This window comes from Rhinopithecus roxellana, chromosome 11 (assembly GCF_007565055.1).
Source record: "Rhinopithecus roxellana isolate Shanxi Qingling chromosome 11, ASM756505v1, whole genome shotgun sequence".
Lineage (NCBI taxonomy): Eukaryota > Metazoa > Chordata > Mammalia > Primates > Cercopithecidae > Rhinopithecus > Rhinopithecus roxellana.
Window position 1 is genome coordinate 64,608,813 of NC_044559.1, and position 19,392 is coordinate 64,628,204.

The following is a 19,392-nucleotide window of genomic DNA, read 5'->3' on the forward strand; positions in this document are numbered from 1 at the left end:
TCTATTGACTGCTCATTTTCCTGTGTATGGGTCATACAATCAACTCTCTGTAACTGCAGTCCTGCATTTGGAAATTAATCAATCACAGATCAAAAATATTTTTAAAAACAATAAAAATAACAATACAATAAAAATAACATAGTATTAACAACTATTAACATAGTATTTACATTATATTAGGTATTAAAAGTAATCTAGAGATGACTTAAAGTATATAGCAGGTTGTGCACAGGTTATGTACAAATACTACACCATTTTATATAAGGGACATGGGATCTACAGATTTTATTATCCATGAAGGGTCCTGGAATTAATCCCCAACATATACTGAGGGACCACTGTATTTGTTAGTATCTCTCATATTTTGTTGTTGTTGAAACTAGACATTTTAAATGATACAATGTTGCAATACTGGAAATCAGATTCCTGCCTGCTCTTCAGTCCTAAACTAATTCCATAAAGTCTGTATTCTTTACCATATGTAGTCATGAAAGTTTCTGCCTAGAGGTCAGCTAATAATTGAACAGAGATTTCTTTACACATCTGGAGCTGTTAAGTTGCTCAGTCTTTGCCAACGGTCTGGGTATGTGTTTGGTGGCATACCACCAATATTCAACCAAGGTGTTGACAACTCTGCCTTAATCTTCACTTCCTACTCGTGCAGAGCACTTCAAGGTCAGGCAGAGGTGAGAGCTTAGGGCCTTCTCAGGTCTTCCCTGAACATACATACAACTCTACATATGCACATGGCCCTCTAGATTTCAAGGAATATGTCACATCTTTTTGAAGCTCCTAGGGACATCTCGCTCTCCAGCTTTTCCATTTAAGCTTTTTGGATAGCCTCTTGTTTGCTCCAAATGTTATCGATACCTCAGGCAGCTGTAAAGTTGAAACATTTGTCTGTAATTGTTTTTGACAAATGCTCCTTTCCCCCACCCACAGAGAAGGCTTTTTCCATGGGGGCAAGCTCCAAGTCAAGTTGAATACTGACAATCCTGTCAGTGGGGTCTCCTAGGAAACAACCAGACAGGTCAAATGATGGCCATTCTTTGGCAATGCGGCTTTGAAAGAGCTCTACCTCTGTTCTTTCCCTTTGGTCCCTGAGAGACTGCAATGGGAAAGCAGGCTGTTATTTTCAAGGCTACTGCAGAATTTGAGCAGGGGCTGGAACTAAAGCAAGTTAAAATGCCACAAAGCTCACCTTTTATACTGAGAGTTAGTCATCTTTTTGATAAAATGCTCTATAGGCATCTATAAGCCTTTGTTTAATATCAGATCTTTGAAAAAGCTGATACTGAACATTTTTGCCAGTAGTTTTATACTTTTATGGAAAAGTGAATTTTCAGAGATACTTACCCTACTCTTTTTATTGACATCCCACTGTTAACTTTGACTTCTGTATTACAAAAGCAGTAGGTATTCTGTATAAACGCTACATGCAACTACTGCCCCACCACACTTGTGAATCACACCCTACTGCAGAGGAATGAGATGGCTGAAAAGGCTATAAAGCAATACAGACATTGTGTCTCTGCCACTAAGGGATTTACAGTCTAGTATCAAGGACAACACACACATAAAAAAAGACAGTATCAGTGCCTAGAACTCTTAGGCACATCCTTAATAGATAACAAACTAATCCCTAATTGAGGGATAAATGTAAGTACTACAGAATTTCAGAAAAGGGATTCACTAGGTTGGGAAAAGCATCACAAAGAATAAAAATCTCTGGGTCTTGACAGAAGCATAGGATGGTGGAAGAGGAAAGAACACGCCAAACAGGAAGGGTTGTTCAAAGTTTTAGAGGTCTTAAATATTCGTAACACAAACTTTTATATATTCTAGATACAGATCTTTTGTCAGATATATGGTCTCCAACACACACACACACACACACACACACATGAGGTCGGGGGGAAGACAGAGAGAGAGAGAGAGAGAGAGAGAGAGAGAATGAACACATACATAAAGGAATAAAGGAATAATCACTTGTTTTGAAAGGAGGATTTACTAATGGGTTTAATGGGAGATAAACTTATTAAAAGAGGTGCTTGTTAATGAAGGGCCTTGAATGCTAATGTAAGGAGTTATGACTTAATTGTACAGGCCAAAAGGTGGCAAACTTTTGGCCTGTACAATGGCCATGTCCTCAGGCCAAATCTGGCTGGCCATCAATTTCTATAAGTAATGTTTTATTGAAACATAACCATGCCCATTCATTTACTATTGTCTGTGCTGCTTTAGTGCTATAATGAATAAGTTGAGTAAATTGCAACAGAGACCATACGGCCTACAGAGTCTAAAACATTTACCATCTGACCCTGAGATTGGTCACGGCCCTTACTCTGGGCCTTACACACACTCAGGCAAGTGGTCCTAGCCCTGGATAACAAAATAAAAATTAAGGGCACAGAAAACACTTAATAACTACTTTAAAAAATGTAGATATAAGGGTGAGCAGCACTAAAGTGGGGGGAATTTTGCAGGACTTGGTGACTGGCTGAAAGAAAACAGTAACAGGTCAAAGATGACGCCAAGCTTTGGAACTTATTTGATTGGCTGAAAGACAGTAGTCATAACTAAAACTGCATGTCTGGACCAAAATTAGATGAAAGTGTAATGAATTAGACAACTTAGATGAGTCAAGTTTCTGGTGTTAGTGAAACTCTCAACTGGTCTATTTAAAAACAGAGATATAATATTTGAGCTTGGGAAAAAAAGCAGGGTTGGAAATGAGGTCTTAAAAGTCCTTTGCATCAAGAAGAGAACAACACACACGAGGCTCTACTTGAAGGCGGAATGGTAGGCGGAGAGACAGGATTGAAAAACTACCTATTGAGTATTATACTTATTACCTGGGTGACAAAATAACCTTATACCACACCTGTGACATGCAATTTACCTATGTAAGAAACCTGCACATGTACCCTGAACCTAAAATAAAAGTTAAAAAATCCTTTGCGTAGTTGAAGCCACATAGAAAATGGAGAAGACTTTCTAAAATAGATATACGGAAAGTATTAGGACATACTCATATATATCAAGTAGAAGGCAAGAAGTAGAGCCAGTGGAGACAAAGCAGGAATGGCCCAGGAAAAAAAGGAAGAACCAGGGTAGCTTAGTAAAAGTAATTTATAAACTAAGAATGAAGGTACAAGGATGAAGAAAAGTTCATAAAGGAAAGACTGAATGGATAAAAGGTCGACTAGAACAGCAAAGTGTCAAAGATGTCAAAATGGAAAACAACAAGCAGGGGTAGTTAATTTTTCAAATAAATTTCTAAAGTTCAATATTTTGTACTTTCATATGAGAAATGATGCAGAGAAGTGGACTTTACATTTGTTTATGAGAAGATATTCAGCCTTTCCATTGATTTAACTTTCACTATGAGCTAACTCATGTATTAGAGAGCTAAAGGATGACCATGAACTCTATGAAAAAGAACTTTCCAAAAAGGGAGATGACTTTTGGGAAAGACCACAAGAAACAACTGAAAGTATTATAAGGATAAACAGGTACAGTGGTCATTTCTGTAAATACAGATGCACTTTATTACATGACCTGTCCAATAAATTCCCCTTAACAAAATGAATTACCTTATTTTAACTATTTGTATGTATAAGACCTAACCAAGTTCCTTGAGTGAAAGATGTTTTTTTCTTACTACTTACATCTTCACTGCCTACTATTCACATAGTGGATAAATACTCATTGAATTACTATGCTCATTAATATTGCTATAAGATGCTAGGAAAACTTAATCTGAAGTGAAAAATTGTTTTTCACTTCCTAATGGGAAAATGCCATTAAACATATTAGTAAAAAATTCAACCTACTAGCTTATAGATTTACACAGAAGAAGTAAAAGAAAATTAGAGACAATGAATATAGGCATTTGAATAAAACACAGAATACAGAGAGAGAAACAATATTCTCAGTGGCTGACATTTGCTAGGATAAAGTGGCAAAAATCTAACAGCTAAAGTAGTGAATATGTGTAATAAAAAGAAAAGCTGCTTGCAATAAAAAGGTAGAAAACATTATTAAAGTAACACCATTTAAAGACCAAAGAAAATCAATAAAAGCAGAGTGTTTTAAACTTTCTATAAAGATCCTCTAAGGAAAGATTCAATTAGCAGAGGCAGAGGAGAACAGTACCAGAAATGGAGATTCTATAGGAAATAACTGAAGGCCTTCAAGGAATTTAAAAGTTCAGAGGCATTTTACAACATCTAATTTTACTTCAAAACTAGTTGATTAAATTATTCACAAAGTATGTTAGCTCTGACATGGAAATCTTGTTGAGTTGCAAATAAAAATAGAGAAATAAAGGATAAAATTAGAAGAGAATGAATAGAATGGCTAGAACTACTAGTGACATGAAATTCTCTAAGTTGGTCACCACTCTAAAAAACAGAAATCATGCATATGAATTCCCAACAAAGGTATAAAAGGAGGTGGAGAAAGAGAGGTGTGATTCTGGGCATTAGCCACTAGATGGTGGCATTGGCCCAGGACGGTTCAGTTGTGGGACTTGTAACCATTTGTAAGCACAGGATTGTCAAAGAATGGTATTTTATTTAATTATGTTAATTAAAACTTTGAAAACAAACATTTTGAAGCGTTAGAAAATTTGTCAACAAATTATCAAGGGTTTACTATAAACTGATCATAAAAATACCACAGAACTTGTTCACTCACCTTTACTACATTGTCCCCTGATTGCCCATTATTTCGTAAACAATCTAGACAGATAGCAATTTGTGGGTCACTTCTGTGATAATCTTTATCATCTTCATTTTCATCACCTTCTTCATCTACTTTCGGTTTGTCAGCTTTTGAAGTATCATCTGTATAATTTAAACAAACCTAAGTTAGCTATAAACCAAAGTTGATTTTAAAGTTAAACAATCATACATTGATCATCGAAACAAAAACCAACTTAAAATAATTTCCTAGCAGTTTTTCAAGAACTTAGTATCTTTAAAATGTTCCAACCAACTCAACAACGGAAATATTTTGTAAAAAAAGAAAAAAAATTGGAAACTTACTAACATAGCTTAAGATTTCTAGGCTCATTGAGACATCCAAATGAAAGATTCAGGACTAGCTGAATTTAGCCAAAAGATTACAATTAGTAATTAGACTATGTTAGAAAGTGGACAGGATATATAAAAATACTTCCAAATTATATGTGTATATATAAATTATACTCAAGTTTATATATAAGTATATATTCAAATTAAAACCAAATACTTTTCAAATGTTAAAAGTTCTCAAAATTTCCAGCCAGTGAAAAAAACGAGCATAATGAATTAGTTTTTTTAACATGTATATAGCTATTAATATATAACGTTACAACTCCATTAAAGAAATCTGAATGGCATACTTTATATTATATACAAATGTATTTCACCTATTACATACCTGTAGCCTATAAATAATGCAGCTATATTTACCATTCATCTGTGGAGTAGCTTTAACTGTGTGTTGGATACACATCGTACAAGGCCTGAGGGAACAATACTGAAACTAGAGCTATCATCCTCTCTCTCACAGTGGTCAGGGTATGGAATGAAATAAAAGCAAATTAAAGAAAAAAAAAAAAAAAAGGAAAAAAACCAGACAAATATACGATGGGAGAGGTAAAATGGACTATGCATGCACATATAAAAGAGACAATAAACCCAAACTTTGGGAGTGAAGCAGAGCTTCAGGGACGATTTCCAGATGAGATATCTCTAAGCTAAAACTTGAAAAAATTAGCCAGCCAAACATTACATTGTAGAAAAGCCCCCCCTGCAAAGTGACAGGCCTGATCCTCCTCGATGACTGTAGTAAAAGCACTACAGGTGTATCATAGAGCGGGGAGATGGGTTCTCTTTTTTCTACATGTTTTCTTCTCCCTATTTATAGAGAATGTACATAGATAGGAGTTTGCCTTCTATGAACCAAACTCCCAGCTCCAACAAAAAATCCAAATTCTCCACCCAAGCTAAAGACCAAATACCATAAATACTTTAAAAAGGGAGAAACAATAGAAAAAGGGAGTTAAATTCACAAGGTAGGCTACAGCCCTTCACAAGTCAAGCTGTGATACATATAATCATAGGGTAAACCTACCACATAACTTCTGATGACAATCCCTCAGGCTCCTGTCCTCTTGAACAGGTAGTCAAAAACTGGAATATTTAATTAGCCTTATCTATATTTTTACTATACCACGACTATAATTGGTTGTTATTGTTTAATTGCAGTATACACACGGGTAAAACAAGCCCTAGTTAAGTCATTTTTTTGGTCAGGCTTAGCTTCTTTGCCATTTTTTTTTTTTTTTGTTATAGGTAAAAATAGTCTCTTGCTACCTTATTCTAGTCATCAAAACTATTCTCAAACTTCCCCGGCTCTAACAGCCTTGCACAGTTAAGTTGAACTAGTAAAATGATAATCTCCATTTTACAGATTAAAAAAGAGAGATCTCATCCACCTTAACCATGTAAAATTGACAATCCTATGATCTTATGGGAAAACCAAGACTGGGAGGCTGAACTCACAATTGACCCTATAAGAACCCACACACATTCCTGAATAACTTTAAATGATATTTAGGATATCCTAAATTAAATCTCATATTTAAAAAACAATGGGAATGATACTTTCTTATAATTTTAGATATCCCTTTGTGTGGATTATATATATATATGTATGTATGTATACTAAAAGCCTTTTATCTGCTCAGTAATGTTTGCCCCTTTGCTGAAATTATTATTAAAAATTACTAATTGCTGAGTCTCTTGGGACCCAGAGGAGAAATATGGACATGCAGCATAGGTGATGGGGAAAATTCCCATAAACACCCAGAAATACTTTCTAAATTTCCATGACATATAAGTTTGTATCACCTGAGCTCTACTTATAAAAACTTCATTCCAGAGTATCAGAGCATAGTAAAATCTCCTGATCTGGCTCTCAGCCACATCTTAGCTCCCTCTCCTATAGAGACAAACATACAAAATAAACAGAACAAAAAACTCTTCACTGTTTAGTTGCAAGCTGTGGCTATTTCTTACTTCAGCTTCCTTTAGCTCCCTAGAAATTACTACTATAAATATCTAGTCAATTTTCTTTTATCTCCCTTTTCTCTTCCCAAAGTTCAATTTCCTCTATTTCCAATTACCTTCAATTAAAGTGGCTTCAGATTTACATTCATTTATATAAAATCTCATATAGAAAAAGGTTCATAATGTAAATAGAAGGGTGCATGAATTTGGTGCAGGAAAAATGTGAGCCTGAAGAGAGATATTAGTTCACCTAAACTATGAAAAGCTGACCAATTTAAGAGATGCTATCAGAAACAGACATAAGAAAAAGTCACCTTGTCCATTTTCTTGAGGCTTATTTTTCTTCCAAAATTCAGATTCGCGCTCAAGTTCTTCTAATTTAAGAGAAAGAGTATAAAAGTCAAGAAATCTTTAATAGAAATGTTGATTTCATAAAACACAAACATCTGCAAGAACCTAAAGAGCCACTTACGTTCTCGTAGTCCAGGGACCAGCTTAAATATAATTTCCTCTAATGTATTGTCCAACCTTCGAAAGTGGGGAGAAAGAAAATACTAACAATGAAGACACAAAAATCTGACATGTAAATAGTCTGAGATGTGTATCTTACATATATATATATTATGAAATACATACACAATTTTAGCACATCTACTATACCACACTCTTCCATCCACGGAACACACCTATTTACAGCCTTCCCCAGTAGTAGACTGATAACAAAAATGGTCCCAGTCCCCAGCTGTATATCCACACTCTTGAGCATGACTTTGAAATTCCTCCCTTGACTAAGGATGGAGTCTATTTCCCTGCCTTGGAAATATGGTCTGGCTTTAAAACTTGTTGAGGCCAGCAGAATGTGGTACAAGTGACTGCTTGGTTCTAAGCCTAAGCCTTAAGAGGCATCAAATGCTTGTTTCTACTTCTCTCTCTCACAGAATCCTGCTGCCATGAGAACAAGGCTGGAGGATGAGAGACCACATAGAAGAGAGCGAAGCTGCCCTGAGGAGGCCATTTTAGACTAGTCCACAGACAGCCTATCCCCCAAGATCAGCACAGCAGACTACCCAATGCGCAGCTAACTGCATAAGTGAGCCCAGTCAAAACCAGAAGAACCACGCAGCTAACCCAGGAAACCAGGAGTAATAATAAATGCTTGCTTTTTCAAGTGTCAGTTTAGGGGTTGTCTGTTATGCAGCAACAGCTGATACACCCATTCTCAAAATCTCTACCACAGTTCTGGCTCTTTCCCCTAAAGGAAATAATCTCCATTCCTCTCTTCTGAGAAATTTAGACCACTTTATTGTTCTACCTTCTGAAATGAAAACTTTAAATATTTATCTTGACATTTTTCTTATTTTCTTTCCTGCCATATAACTCATCTTTTTCATGGCTTTTTGTCTTCAATCCCATTCTCTTGCCCCCACAACACCCGCTTCCCGCCTCATCTCCTTCATCCTGCTCAACAACATTACTCTTCTACAAGACTACAAACACACAAGAGGTTTCCCACATCTTAAAGAAAAAAAAAAAAACAAAACCTTTCTTAACTCATTAACTCTTTTCAAATTATCATTCTGTTTCTCAATCTTTTCTTCTAACTGGAAAAAAAATGTGAAAATAAAACCTACATTATTTCTGTCACATACTCTGTTTTGCTTCTTTTACTCTACTGAACTCTCCAAATCATTCAAAATTTCCATACTGAATAGGTTTAAATTTTTTTTTTTTTTTTTTTGATACGGAGTCTTGCTCTGTCACCCAGGCTGGAGTGCAGTGGCCGGATCTCAGCTCACTGCAAGCTCTGCCTCCCGGGTTTATGCCATTCTCCTGCCTCAGCCTCCCGAGTAGCTGGGACTACAGGCGCCCGCCACCTCGCCCGGCTAGTTTTTTGTATTTTTTAGTAGAGACAGGGTTTCACAGTGTTAGCCAGGATGGTCTCGATCTCCTGACCTCGTGATCCGCCTGTCTCGGCCTCCCAAAGTGCTGGGATTACAGGCTTGAGCCACCACGCCCGGCCAGGTTTAAATTTTTTAGAATTAAAATTTAAACTTAAAAATTCTTTTTTAAGTTTATATTTCTTCTATATTGCTCTGCAGCAGTTTGACAGTGTTGTCTAACACTGCCTGCCTCCCTGAAAATTTCCTTTTTTTTATTTTTTTAATTTTCAAGTCTGTTCTTTCTTTATTACTGAGTATTTTTCTTTTTCCCAGCTACTTTTAAATCTGATATTCTCCCTTGCTTTATACTCTGCACTCTTTGACCTTTTCTAAGTTCTGTCTTCCTTAGGGATTTCATCTGCTTTTGTGGCTTCAAAACTAACATATAGGCAGATTATCTATCTATCTATCTGTCTATCTATTTATCTATCTATCTATCTATCTATCTATCTATCTATCTATCTATCTATCTATCTATCTGCCTATATATCACATCTCTCTGCTGAGTTCAAGTTCCATATTTCTAACAGATGCTGAACATTTCAAGTACCTCCTTTTATTAATCTATGTCAAGATTGTCTCATCTATCCTCCTCCAAGAAAATACTAAGTATCCCAGTCATTGTCTCGCTTTTTTTAAATTAAATTTTTAAGTGATACCATAATTCTCCCAAATCAGCTCAAAATACGACAATGATCTTAACTTCTCTCCTTCCCTTCATTTACACATTTAGAGCTTCCCTCTCAGTATCTGTCCCACCTATTCCCCCATCAATTCTTCCATTCCTTCAATTAATTACCATTCTACTTTGAGCAGAGCAGAGATGTGCTCATAATGAATCTTCCTAAAGTACTAATCTGATTGTGTTAGTTCCCTGCTCAAGGACTAATTTCTCCCTATTACCTGGCTTCATGTGTTTATATAACTTGAGTTCAACCTACAAACCATAACTGGTACTATTTGCTCACTGTCTCTCTTCTCTAGCCAACTGGCTTATTCAATTATCCCAAGAATTCCTTATCTTTTCCAATTCATTTTTCTCCCTCATGTTTTACATCCTGGCTCAAATACTCTCTGTACTCTCCAATCAAACCAAATGCTACCTTATTCTCAAGACAAGGTCATTCGTAAAGTTTTCCCAGACTATTTAATAGTAGGAGTGCATAAAAAATAGCACTTCTTACTACGTACAAACAGATCAGGAACCAACTTAGTTTCATTTCGTTTCCTCTGAAACATTACTTACGACTTTGATGTCCTTTCTGTCCTTCCAGCCCAATTTAGGACTAATCTGTTCTACGGTCAGTCATTAAATCACTTCCTTACATGTACCCTTGATTTGTCTCTCTTACTTGCTCAAAATTATTTAGTACAACTCAGGTTAAATCCAACTTTCCATCAACTCTGCACTGGCACCCATGGCTAGATAAAAACACAACCACACTCCTTCAAATTCCTCTAACTACAACCCAAACATGCCTTTAAGTTTGCCAGGAATCACACTACACTCACAAGTGCACTGATTCTCTCACTCCCCTGGACAATATGCTTTTTTTCTCTCCCCAACTCTCCAAATCCCTTTCCTCTATCCTTAATTTTGGCCGACAAACACTTTCTTCTCAATGAAAAATATCAAAGCAATGAAAAACAAACTTCCACAGGCCCCGGCCACCATACCTACCTACAGCATCTGCACCATGTACTCGCTGTCTGTCTGCCTGTTGCTACAATTTTTTTGTCAATGCTCCCATTGAAAACCAGTGTCTCCTCTTATGCTGTGAGATTCCATTTCCTACTCTCCAACATGATTAACTCTCTGCTTTCTATGGATCATTCCCTTCAAATATGCCATTATTTCTCCCATATCAAAACAAAATAAAGAACCTTCTTGGCTGCACTTGACAGCAACCACCCCCCACCCCATTTCTTTTCTCCCATTTGTCGTAAAACTCCTTGAAAGAGTTGTCAATACTATACTCACTGTTGCTAATTCCTCTCCCTCCTTTCCTCTCTTAAAACAATCCAGTTAGGTTTTTGGCCTCACAGCTCTAAAGAAAGTGCTCTTTTCAAGGCTAATGACCTCCATTGTGCTAAATCCAACCATCAATTCTCAGTCTTCACCTTACTTGTAGCCATGAACAACAAATGACACAGGTGGATCACTCTGTGTCCTTTGACATACACACTATCTTCACTTAACTTCTAGGGCACCACACACTCCTGGATTTTACTCTACCTCACTGGTTGTGCCTTCTCAGTTTCTTGTGCTGGCTCCTCCTCTTCTCTCTGAACACTTAATGCTGGAGTTCTCCAGGGCTCAATCCTTGGTCCTTGACTCATGTCTCTTTGTACTCACTCCCTGAAGTGATCTCATCCTGCCTCACAACTTGAAAGATCTTCTATAAGTTGAAGACTACTAAATGTTTTTCTCCAGCCCAGACCTCTCCCTTTGAGTTCCAGACCCCATATATCCGCTTACCAACTTTCTCTCTTCTCTGAAATAACTCAACATGTCCACAATCGAAGTCCTGATCTACCCCTTCCTTGCTCTATTATTAATCTTCCCAACTCAGTTAACGGCAACTCCATTCTTCCAATTGCTCAGGTCAGAAATCTTAAAGTCATGTTCAGCTCTTCTTTATCTCATATCCTATATCCAATCCATCAGCAAACCTTGCTGGATCTACTTTCGAAATATATTCAGAACACGAGCATTTCTTGTCCCCTCTACTGCTACCTCCTCTCACCAGGGTCATCGCAATTACTTTCTAACTGTTCTCCCTGCTTCTACCCTTGCCTTGTTATCTGCAGGGTGTTCTCAATACAGTCATCAAAATGTTCACATCAGATCAATCCTCCAACCAAAATCCTGCAGGGGCTTCTCATTTCATTCAGAGTGAAAGATAAAATGTTTACAGTGGCCTAGATGGCTCTTCACAATCTGGAATCTCATGATCTCTCTGCTCTTGTTGCCCAGTATTCTGTCCTTCACTCACTATTCCCCAGCTGCCCAGGTCTCCTTGCTGGTCGTCCAACAAGGCATAGATACACTCCTGACTTAGGCACTCTGCACTGGCTGCTTCCTTTACCTGGAATAGGCATGCTTTCCCAGACCTACCCATGGTTAACCTCTCACAGTCTCCAAGTCTTTGATTAAATCTCACCTTCTCACAGAAGCCTATCATCACCATCTTATTTAAAATTGCCATCTGCCCCTCCCTTCACACTCTTGACCTCCTCACCCCACAACACTTTCCCCTTTCTTGCCTTTGCAATTTTCACTTTCTAACATACCATATAAGTTACTTATTATATGGTTTATTGAATGTCTCTCACTACAAAAATATTAAATCTACAAGGGCAAAGACCTTTATTTTGTCTGTGAATGGACCTCAAGCACCTAGAATAGTGCCCAGACATAGCAGGCATCCAGTAAATATTTGCTGATGAATGATTCCCCTCATGGAGCTCTCCATATTCCTTCTATTGTCTATATCAGTGATGTCCAATAGAAATATAATGTGAGTCAAATATGTAATTTTAAATTTTTAGTAGGCACATTAACACCAGTACTTTATACTTTTTATGTAAAACTAACTTTAATGTTTTGCTATATATTAAAATATATTTAATAATACATTTGGTAATTTTTATTTATTGAACATTAAAGTTATACTTAGTGGAAAAATATTTACACTGCTTCAGGTTTTAATTGAAATTAAATTAGAAATTCCATTCCTCAGTTGCACTAGCAACATCGAAAGTGCTTAACAGCCACATGTGGCTAATTGCTACCATACTGGACAGTACAAATACAGACTGCTTGTTCCCCAGGTCTGCTGCACAATTGTCATATCCCTTCACCTCTCTACTATGTTAGAGTCATTTATTCTTTCTTGGTTTATGCTCCAGCACATCTCCCAATAACTTACTGTGAACAAGTACATAGAAGGTAAATTTTTTCCTACATGTGTCACAGGCAATTTAGGCTTCTAATGAAGGAGCCTAAATTCCCCTTATTTCTGGCTAACAAAATCCAATTATGTTCTGGCTGCAATGTGGCCACCTTCAGGGATAATTCATGATTTGTTAAAGCATTTCAAAACTCACCATATCACTTTACCTAGAGACTGTCATGTAATCTAGTTTTGGCTAAGAAGAAGCAGCCTGCTGTAGGAAACTTTGGTAAAGATCTTCCGCTCCCTACAACCTCCTTACTCTCCTGGTATCCTCAGGCCTCTGACGTTTGCTCAACTATCACCACCACCAGTCTGCTTTCTAGCTTTCAGTTTCTGCTGACATCTCTTCTGCTACCATTTCTTCTTATCCTTTAAAAAGTGTTTATTGAGAACCTATCATGTTTCCGGAGCTATCCTAGGTGTCAAAGATACAGGATATCTTGTTTTTATTATATCTGAGTTTATGTCTTTAAAAAAATTCCTTTGTGGTAATTTCGGTGGAATTTTAGGAAGAAAAGATCTCTATAAAGGACATCATTAGATAAATTAAGAAAACTGGAATATGGAAGTTAGGTTAAAGTATTATACCAACGCAATCATACTGTGGTTACATAATATAATATCCTTATTCTTAGGAAATATACAGTGAAGCATTTAAGAGTAAGGGGCCATGATACATGTAACTTACCCTCAAATAGTGCAGAAAAAATAAAGCATGCAATGCACATATGCACATGATAAAGCAAATGAGAGAAAATGTTAATAAGAGGCTAATCTGGGTAAACAGAATGCACGTAGCTCTTGTACTACTTTTATTTGGGGGATTCTAAGTTTGAAATTATTTCCAAATAAAAAGTTTAAAAATGTATGATGTTATACTTTAGCCCAGGGAGCAGGTTTCATTAAACAGCGGCTGGATTCCTTCAGGTATCTAATGGTCAGAATCAAAAGATTAAGATAAATTGCCTTATGATGTGGTCCTTTAAGAACAGAAAAGGTAATAATTATTAACTGTTTGTTTTTATTAACCTTTTTATATTTTAAGAAAAATAAGTTATTATAGTTTTTATTAACAGTTGGTAATAATTTTTCATTACAACTGGATATTAACAGTTTTTTATTTTAAAATTAAAAAAAACATTATTTGAGAGAAAATGTTTGCTTTATTCAGTTTCCTTACTCCAGTACTACTAACATTTTAGGCTGGATAAATTTTGCTGTGTGGGGCCTATCCTGTGCATTGTAGGATGCTTAGTAGCATCCCTGGCCCCTGCCTACTAGATTCCAGGAGCACTCACCCAGATCTGACAATCAAAAATGTCTCCAGATATTGCTAAATGTATCCCAGGGGCAAAATCACCCCCAGCTGAGAGGCACTGATACAAATCCAACCAGAACAAGCCTTGCTCAGAATTACAGACCAGAGTTGACCAGTGGTTCCCACATGTTAGCATATATTAGCATCACCTAGAGAGCTTGCTAAACTCAGTGATCTCCAATCCCAAAGTTTCTGAGTTAGCATATCTGATGTGTGGTCTGAGAACTGTCACTTCTAACATGATACTAATGGTTTGGGGACCACACTTTGAAAACTACAGGGCTAGACATTTACCTGTAGACAAATGATCCCAAACAGGCATTAAAATTGAAAAACAAAAGGCTGAAATGTAAGATTTGCAAATCCAGATTTATAGAATGATGGCAAATATCACACAGATAAGAGAGTTATGAAAGATTCCAGAGACTATCTAGCTCTATCTTTAGACGAGTAGCTTTTTTTTTTTTTTTTTTAAGTTCAAAAGTACTAAAAAGCTAACTCTGGAATTGACCCCTTCTGTGCTTTTCACTGGATTTGAGACGAGTAGCTTCTTAAAGATCCCACAGGTGATCCACCTTAGAGCTATGGTGGGAACAATGAAATGAAAATGGGTCTAGTGGTGGGGACACATGGACTGTAGCTGGGAAGTGACATTTCAGGTATTCTGTGAAACCTTAAGTCAAGTCATATCACTTCTCTAGATTTCAATTTCCTAATTGGGAAAAAAGGGATTTGGATTAGAATCTCATAGACTACTTCTAGTTTTAAAAATATATGATTAGGCCAGGTGTGGTGGCTCATGCCTTTATCCCAGCACTTTGGGAGGCTGAGGCAGGCAGATCACCTGAGGTCGGGAGTTCGAGACCAGCCTGACCAATATGGAGAAACCCCGTCTGTACTAAAAATACAAAATTAGCATGATGGTGCATGCCTGTAATCCCAGCTACTCAGGAGGCTGAGGCAGGAGAATCATCTGACCCTGGGAGGCGGAGGCTGTGGTGAGCTGAGATCGCACCATTGCACTCCAGCCTGGGCAACAAGAGTAAAACTCTGTCTCAAACTAAATAAATAAATAAATATTTTTTATATATGTATATATATGGTTATACTGCTAAAGTTGAGGGATAAGTAAATGGTAGTCTTAAAAAAATCTTTTAAGTTTTACATAAATGTTTATGTACTTTTTTGAATATACGGTAAATTAAAAAATTAATAGTCCTAATATTAGTCTTTCTGTGAGTTCTCCCTCTTTCTACTACCATGTAGCTCAACATAATGTAGACTATTAAAATACTAAAAATAGGCCGGGCGCGGTGGCTCAAGCCTGTAATCCCAGCACTTTGGGAGGCCGAGACGGGCGGATCACGAGGTCAGGAGATCGAGACCATCTTGGCTAACATGGTGAAACCCCGTCTCTACTAAAAAAAACTACAAAAAACTATCCGGGCGAGGTGGCGGCACCTGTAGTCCCAGCTACTCGGGAGGCTGAGGCAGGAGAATGGCGTGAACCCGGGAGGCGGAGCTTGCAGTGAGCTGAGATCCGGCCACAGCACTCCAGCCTGGGTGACAGAGCAAGACTCCGTCTCAAAAAAAATATATATATATAAATAAATAAAATAAATAAAAATAAAATAAAATAAAATACTAAAAATACCTGTAACCTAAAGTCACTCTTACAGCCTAAGAGAAAGTTATACTTTTAGTTTGGAAATGTATTTCTTAAATATTTAAGATGTAAAACCTTATTTTTAATACTCCTTAATAAAATACTTTAAAATAAAATGCTTTAAAATAAAAATCATAAGACCTATATTAACTGAGTCAAGACAACATGAAATATTATGACATATAATAAAAATTAAGAGCCTATTCAATTTATGTAAATTAGATGAACTGTAAAATATAACATCCTTACCTCAACATTTCTAATGGATTTGTCTCATGAACTTGGTTGCCACACCTTGGGCAATCATTGCTATCTTCAAAGTGCTGAACAATACAAGTCTTACAGACTAAGAAGAAAGAAGACATTAGGTTAAAATGCATCATATGAATGCTCATTTAATGTTAAACTAAGTGTAATTAGAAACAGACCTTAAAATTACCTACTACAAGTAGAATATCATTATTTAATTAAACTTCAAAAACCTTACAACTGTTAATACTGTAATAAAACCCAACTGAAATAAAAGTCAACTGCCACAAATAAAAAGTATACACTATTTTGCTTATTGTTTTTCTTAAATACATTCACTCACCAAATACTACTCTAATCATCATCATATTAAACTAAAAAAGCTGGTATATTTACACAAAATAGGTTTTTCTCATTTAAGGAAGGACAGAAAAAGGTAAAAACTAAGTCTGCATTCATTTCCTTTGCTAAACATTTATTTAAATGCAACATAAATAACTCTTAATACAACTTGAGAGTTTTCAACCTGTTTGCATTACTTTTATTGGCAGGGTGCACCAGGGACAAACCGGGAGTTACAATGGACTTTGCTGGCCTTGGCAGAGTGTAATGAGTTTCTGCTCATAGGTACTATAATTCCACGGAGCACAAAGTATGAATAATGGTATCAAGTTTGGACAAAGGCATGAGGTAAATTGGAAGAATGACTGAAAAACTGACAGGGATAAATAAAATTTCAAATAAAGATTCTAAACAAAGACAATGGAAATATGACTTGTGGATTTGGGGCCACAAGGCTATATAGCCCACATTTCCTACAAATACTACTAATCTCTCTGGCTATAAATTTCTCTCAACTAAGCTTCTACTACATATTATGCCAATGTTTTGCCCCAAAATTTTAGACAGTATTTACCATACCTGAGCTATAAAATATTAATTCAATTCCTCATCCCAATACTCCTTCTCCATTCTATTAACCTGTATAACCTGAAATTTTCACATGGCATAGATTGGCTCTCCTACTCCCCATTCACAGCTGCATTTCAAGTTACTTCTTTCTCACTCCTCATGATTGACACTATCTAAAAGTTTACCAAAATGATTGGTCAAAACTAAACACTAGGATTCTTACAAGTGAGATTGTTTGAAAATCCGAATGTATCACATATACTGGCCAAAGCAACAATGGCCATGGAAGAACTCTGACCAGGTATCTAATTTTAAAATCATTTAGTACATACAGAGATTAGCAGAATTTCCTTTTGTTTATTTATTCATTGATTCAATAGGAATTTATTGAATGCTAGGCATTATATTAGGAGTTGGGGATGCAGGGGCCAACAAAACAAAGCCCAAATTCTTATGGAGCCTATACTTTATTTAGGAAGGCAAACAAATAATTTTAGTTAGTGGTAAGTGATATTTTTACCTGCCTGTCCCTCTGCCTCCAAAAAAGAAGGTAGAGACTGGGTGCTGGGAGGTGGCGGCTATTTTAAATAAAGTGATCAGGATAGGACCTCAAAGCAACCCCTAAGTTGGTGACATTTGAGCAGTGTTTTGTTGGATGAATGTACTTGAATCCCGTACTCTCTACCTCTTTTCACCATTACACACAGCTATTAGGATAACATTGCCTTCACGACAGTTCTCACAAAATGTGGGTAAAAGACAGTATAAAAATAAATAAATACCTTAAAAAATAAAACCTTAAAAACCTTAAAAAAATAAAAAGCTTAGATATAAAAAGCTTAGCCTAGACCTATTATGTACAACTGAATACTTCGCCTTCTTCCCAAATGTCTTGTCCCCAAAAGAGTTTCTAAATGTCTTCTCAAGTCAAAATAATCTTTGGGAAGAGAGGACTGCCTTATTATGCCATGTTGAAGTAGAAAACAGAGAAGCTGCATTCCTTCAGAAGATTGCTGGTATTTGCTCTTTTCCCAGGGATGCTAGATAAGTCTCTGAAATTTGGGAAAAAGGCAAATGAAAGAAAAGGAAAGAAAGAGAGAGAGAGAGAGAGGAGAGAGAGAGGAGAGAGAGAGAGAGAGAGAGAGAAAGAGAGAGAGAGAGAGAGAGAGAGAAACAAGAGTGGAGGGATTTTAAAAGCCTCCATTCTGACATGGAGCTCTGATCCTTGTGGTTCAAAAGGTTTATCATACTCAATGGGTTGGCAATCTTTGGTTGTCTACCAGGCTTGACCAAATAGAGAGGTATGTGACATGCCCAGAACAAGTCCTCACCTGGATCAGCCAAAAGGCTAAGGGTAGGACCCTAGCATCCTCTCAGAAGCTATACTAAGCTAGGCTGCTCATGAAAGAGTTGTAGGGCTCAAGCATCCAAAGGGGCACACATTAAAGAGTAAAGTTATGCTAATTGCTTAAGGTCAAAGCAGCCCCAGTACCCAAGAACAGTGATGGGAATACTAATCTATATTCTAGATCTGGACTGCCCAATACAGTAGTCACAAGCCACATGCGGCTACTAAGCATATGAAATGTGGCTAGTTTAAGTTCAGATGTAATGTAAGTATAAGATACACACTAGATTTCAGACATAACAAGAAAAGGTAATCTCAATAATTTTTATATTAATTACATGTTGAAATGACAATATTTTAGACATTGGATTAAATATATTATTAAAATTAATTTTACTTGTTTCTTTTTTAGTGTGGCTACTAGAAAATTTTAAATTATACACATGGCTCACATTTTATCTCTACTGAAGGGTGCTATTCTAGATGGAGACAGAATCCCTCCTATCAAGAGGTGAATTTATTTTCATACCAACAACTGAGATAGGGTATCTTATTCCACTTTTGCTGGTGAAAAAGAGGTTTCAATAGGCCCAGTCACCTGCCTATTCTGGTGAATGGCAGCACAAAGACCTAAATCCAGGTTTTCTGATATGAATTTTTGTTTGTTTTTATTTTTTAGATGGAGTCTCACTCTGTCACGTAGGCTAGAGTGCAGTGATATGATCTCGGCGCACTGCAACCTCTGTCTCCCGGGTTCAAGTGATTCTCCTGCCTCAGCCTCCCTAGTAGCTGGGATTACAGGTGCCCACCACCACGCCTGGCTAATTATTTGTATTTTTAGTAGAGATGGGGTTTTGCCACGTTGGCCAGGCTGGTCTCGAACTCCTGGCCTCAAGTAATCCGCCCATCTTGGCCTCCCAAAGTGCTGAAATTACAGGT

General features: G+C 36.8%; 1 protein-coding gene across 3 annotated transcripts in view; it reads right to left on the bottom strand.

Moving 5' to 3' along the window:
- PCGF5 (polycomb group ring finger 5) overlaps nt 1–19,392 on the bottom strand; it is a 123,085-nt gene that overhangs the window by 26,882 nt on the left and 76,811 nt on the right. For all 3 annotated transcript variants that reach the window (XM_030940533.1, XM_010363520.2, XM_010363518.2), the window contains exons 3-6: nt 16,194–16,290; nt 7,534–7,589; nt 7,376–7,435; nt 4,702–4,850 (exon numbers count right to left, since the gene is read on the bottom strand). In XM_030940533.1, coding sequence (XP_030796393.1) covers nt 4,702–4,850; nt 7,376–7,435; nt 7,534–7,589; nt 16,194–16,290 — 362 coding nt within the window. The remainder of the gene's footprint in view (nt 1–4,701; nt 4,851–7,375; nt 7,436–7,533; nt 7,590–16,193; nt 16,291–19,392) is intronic.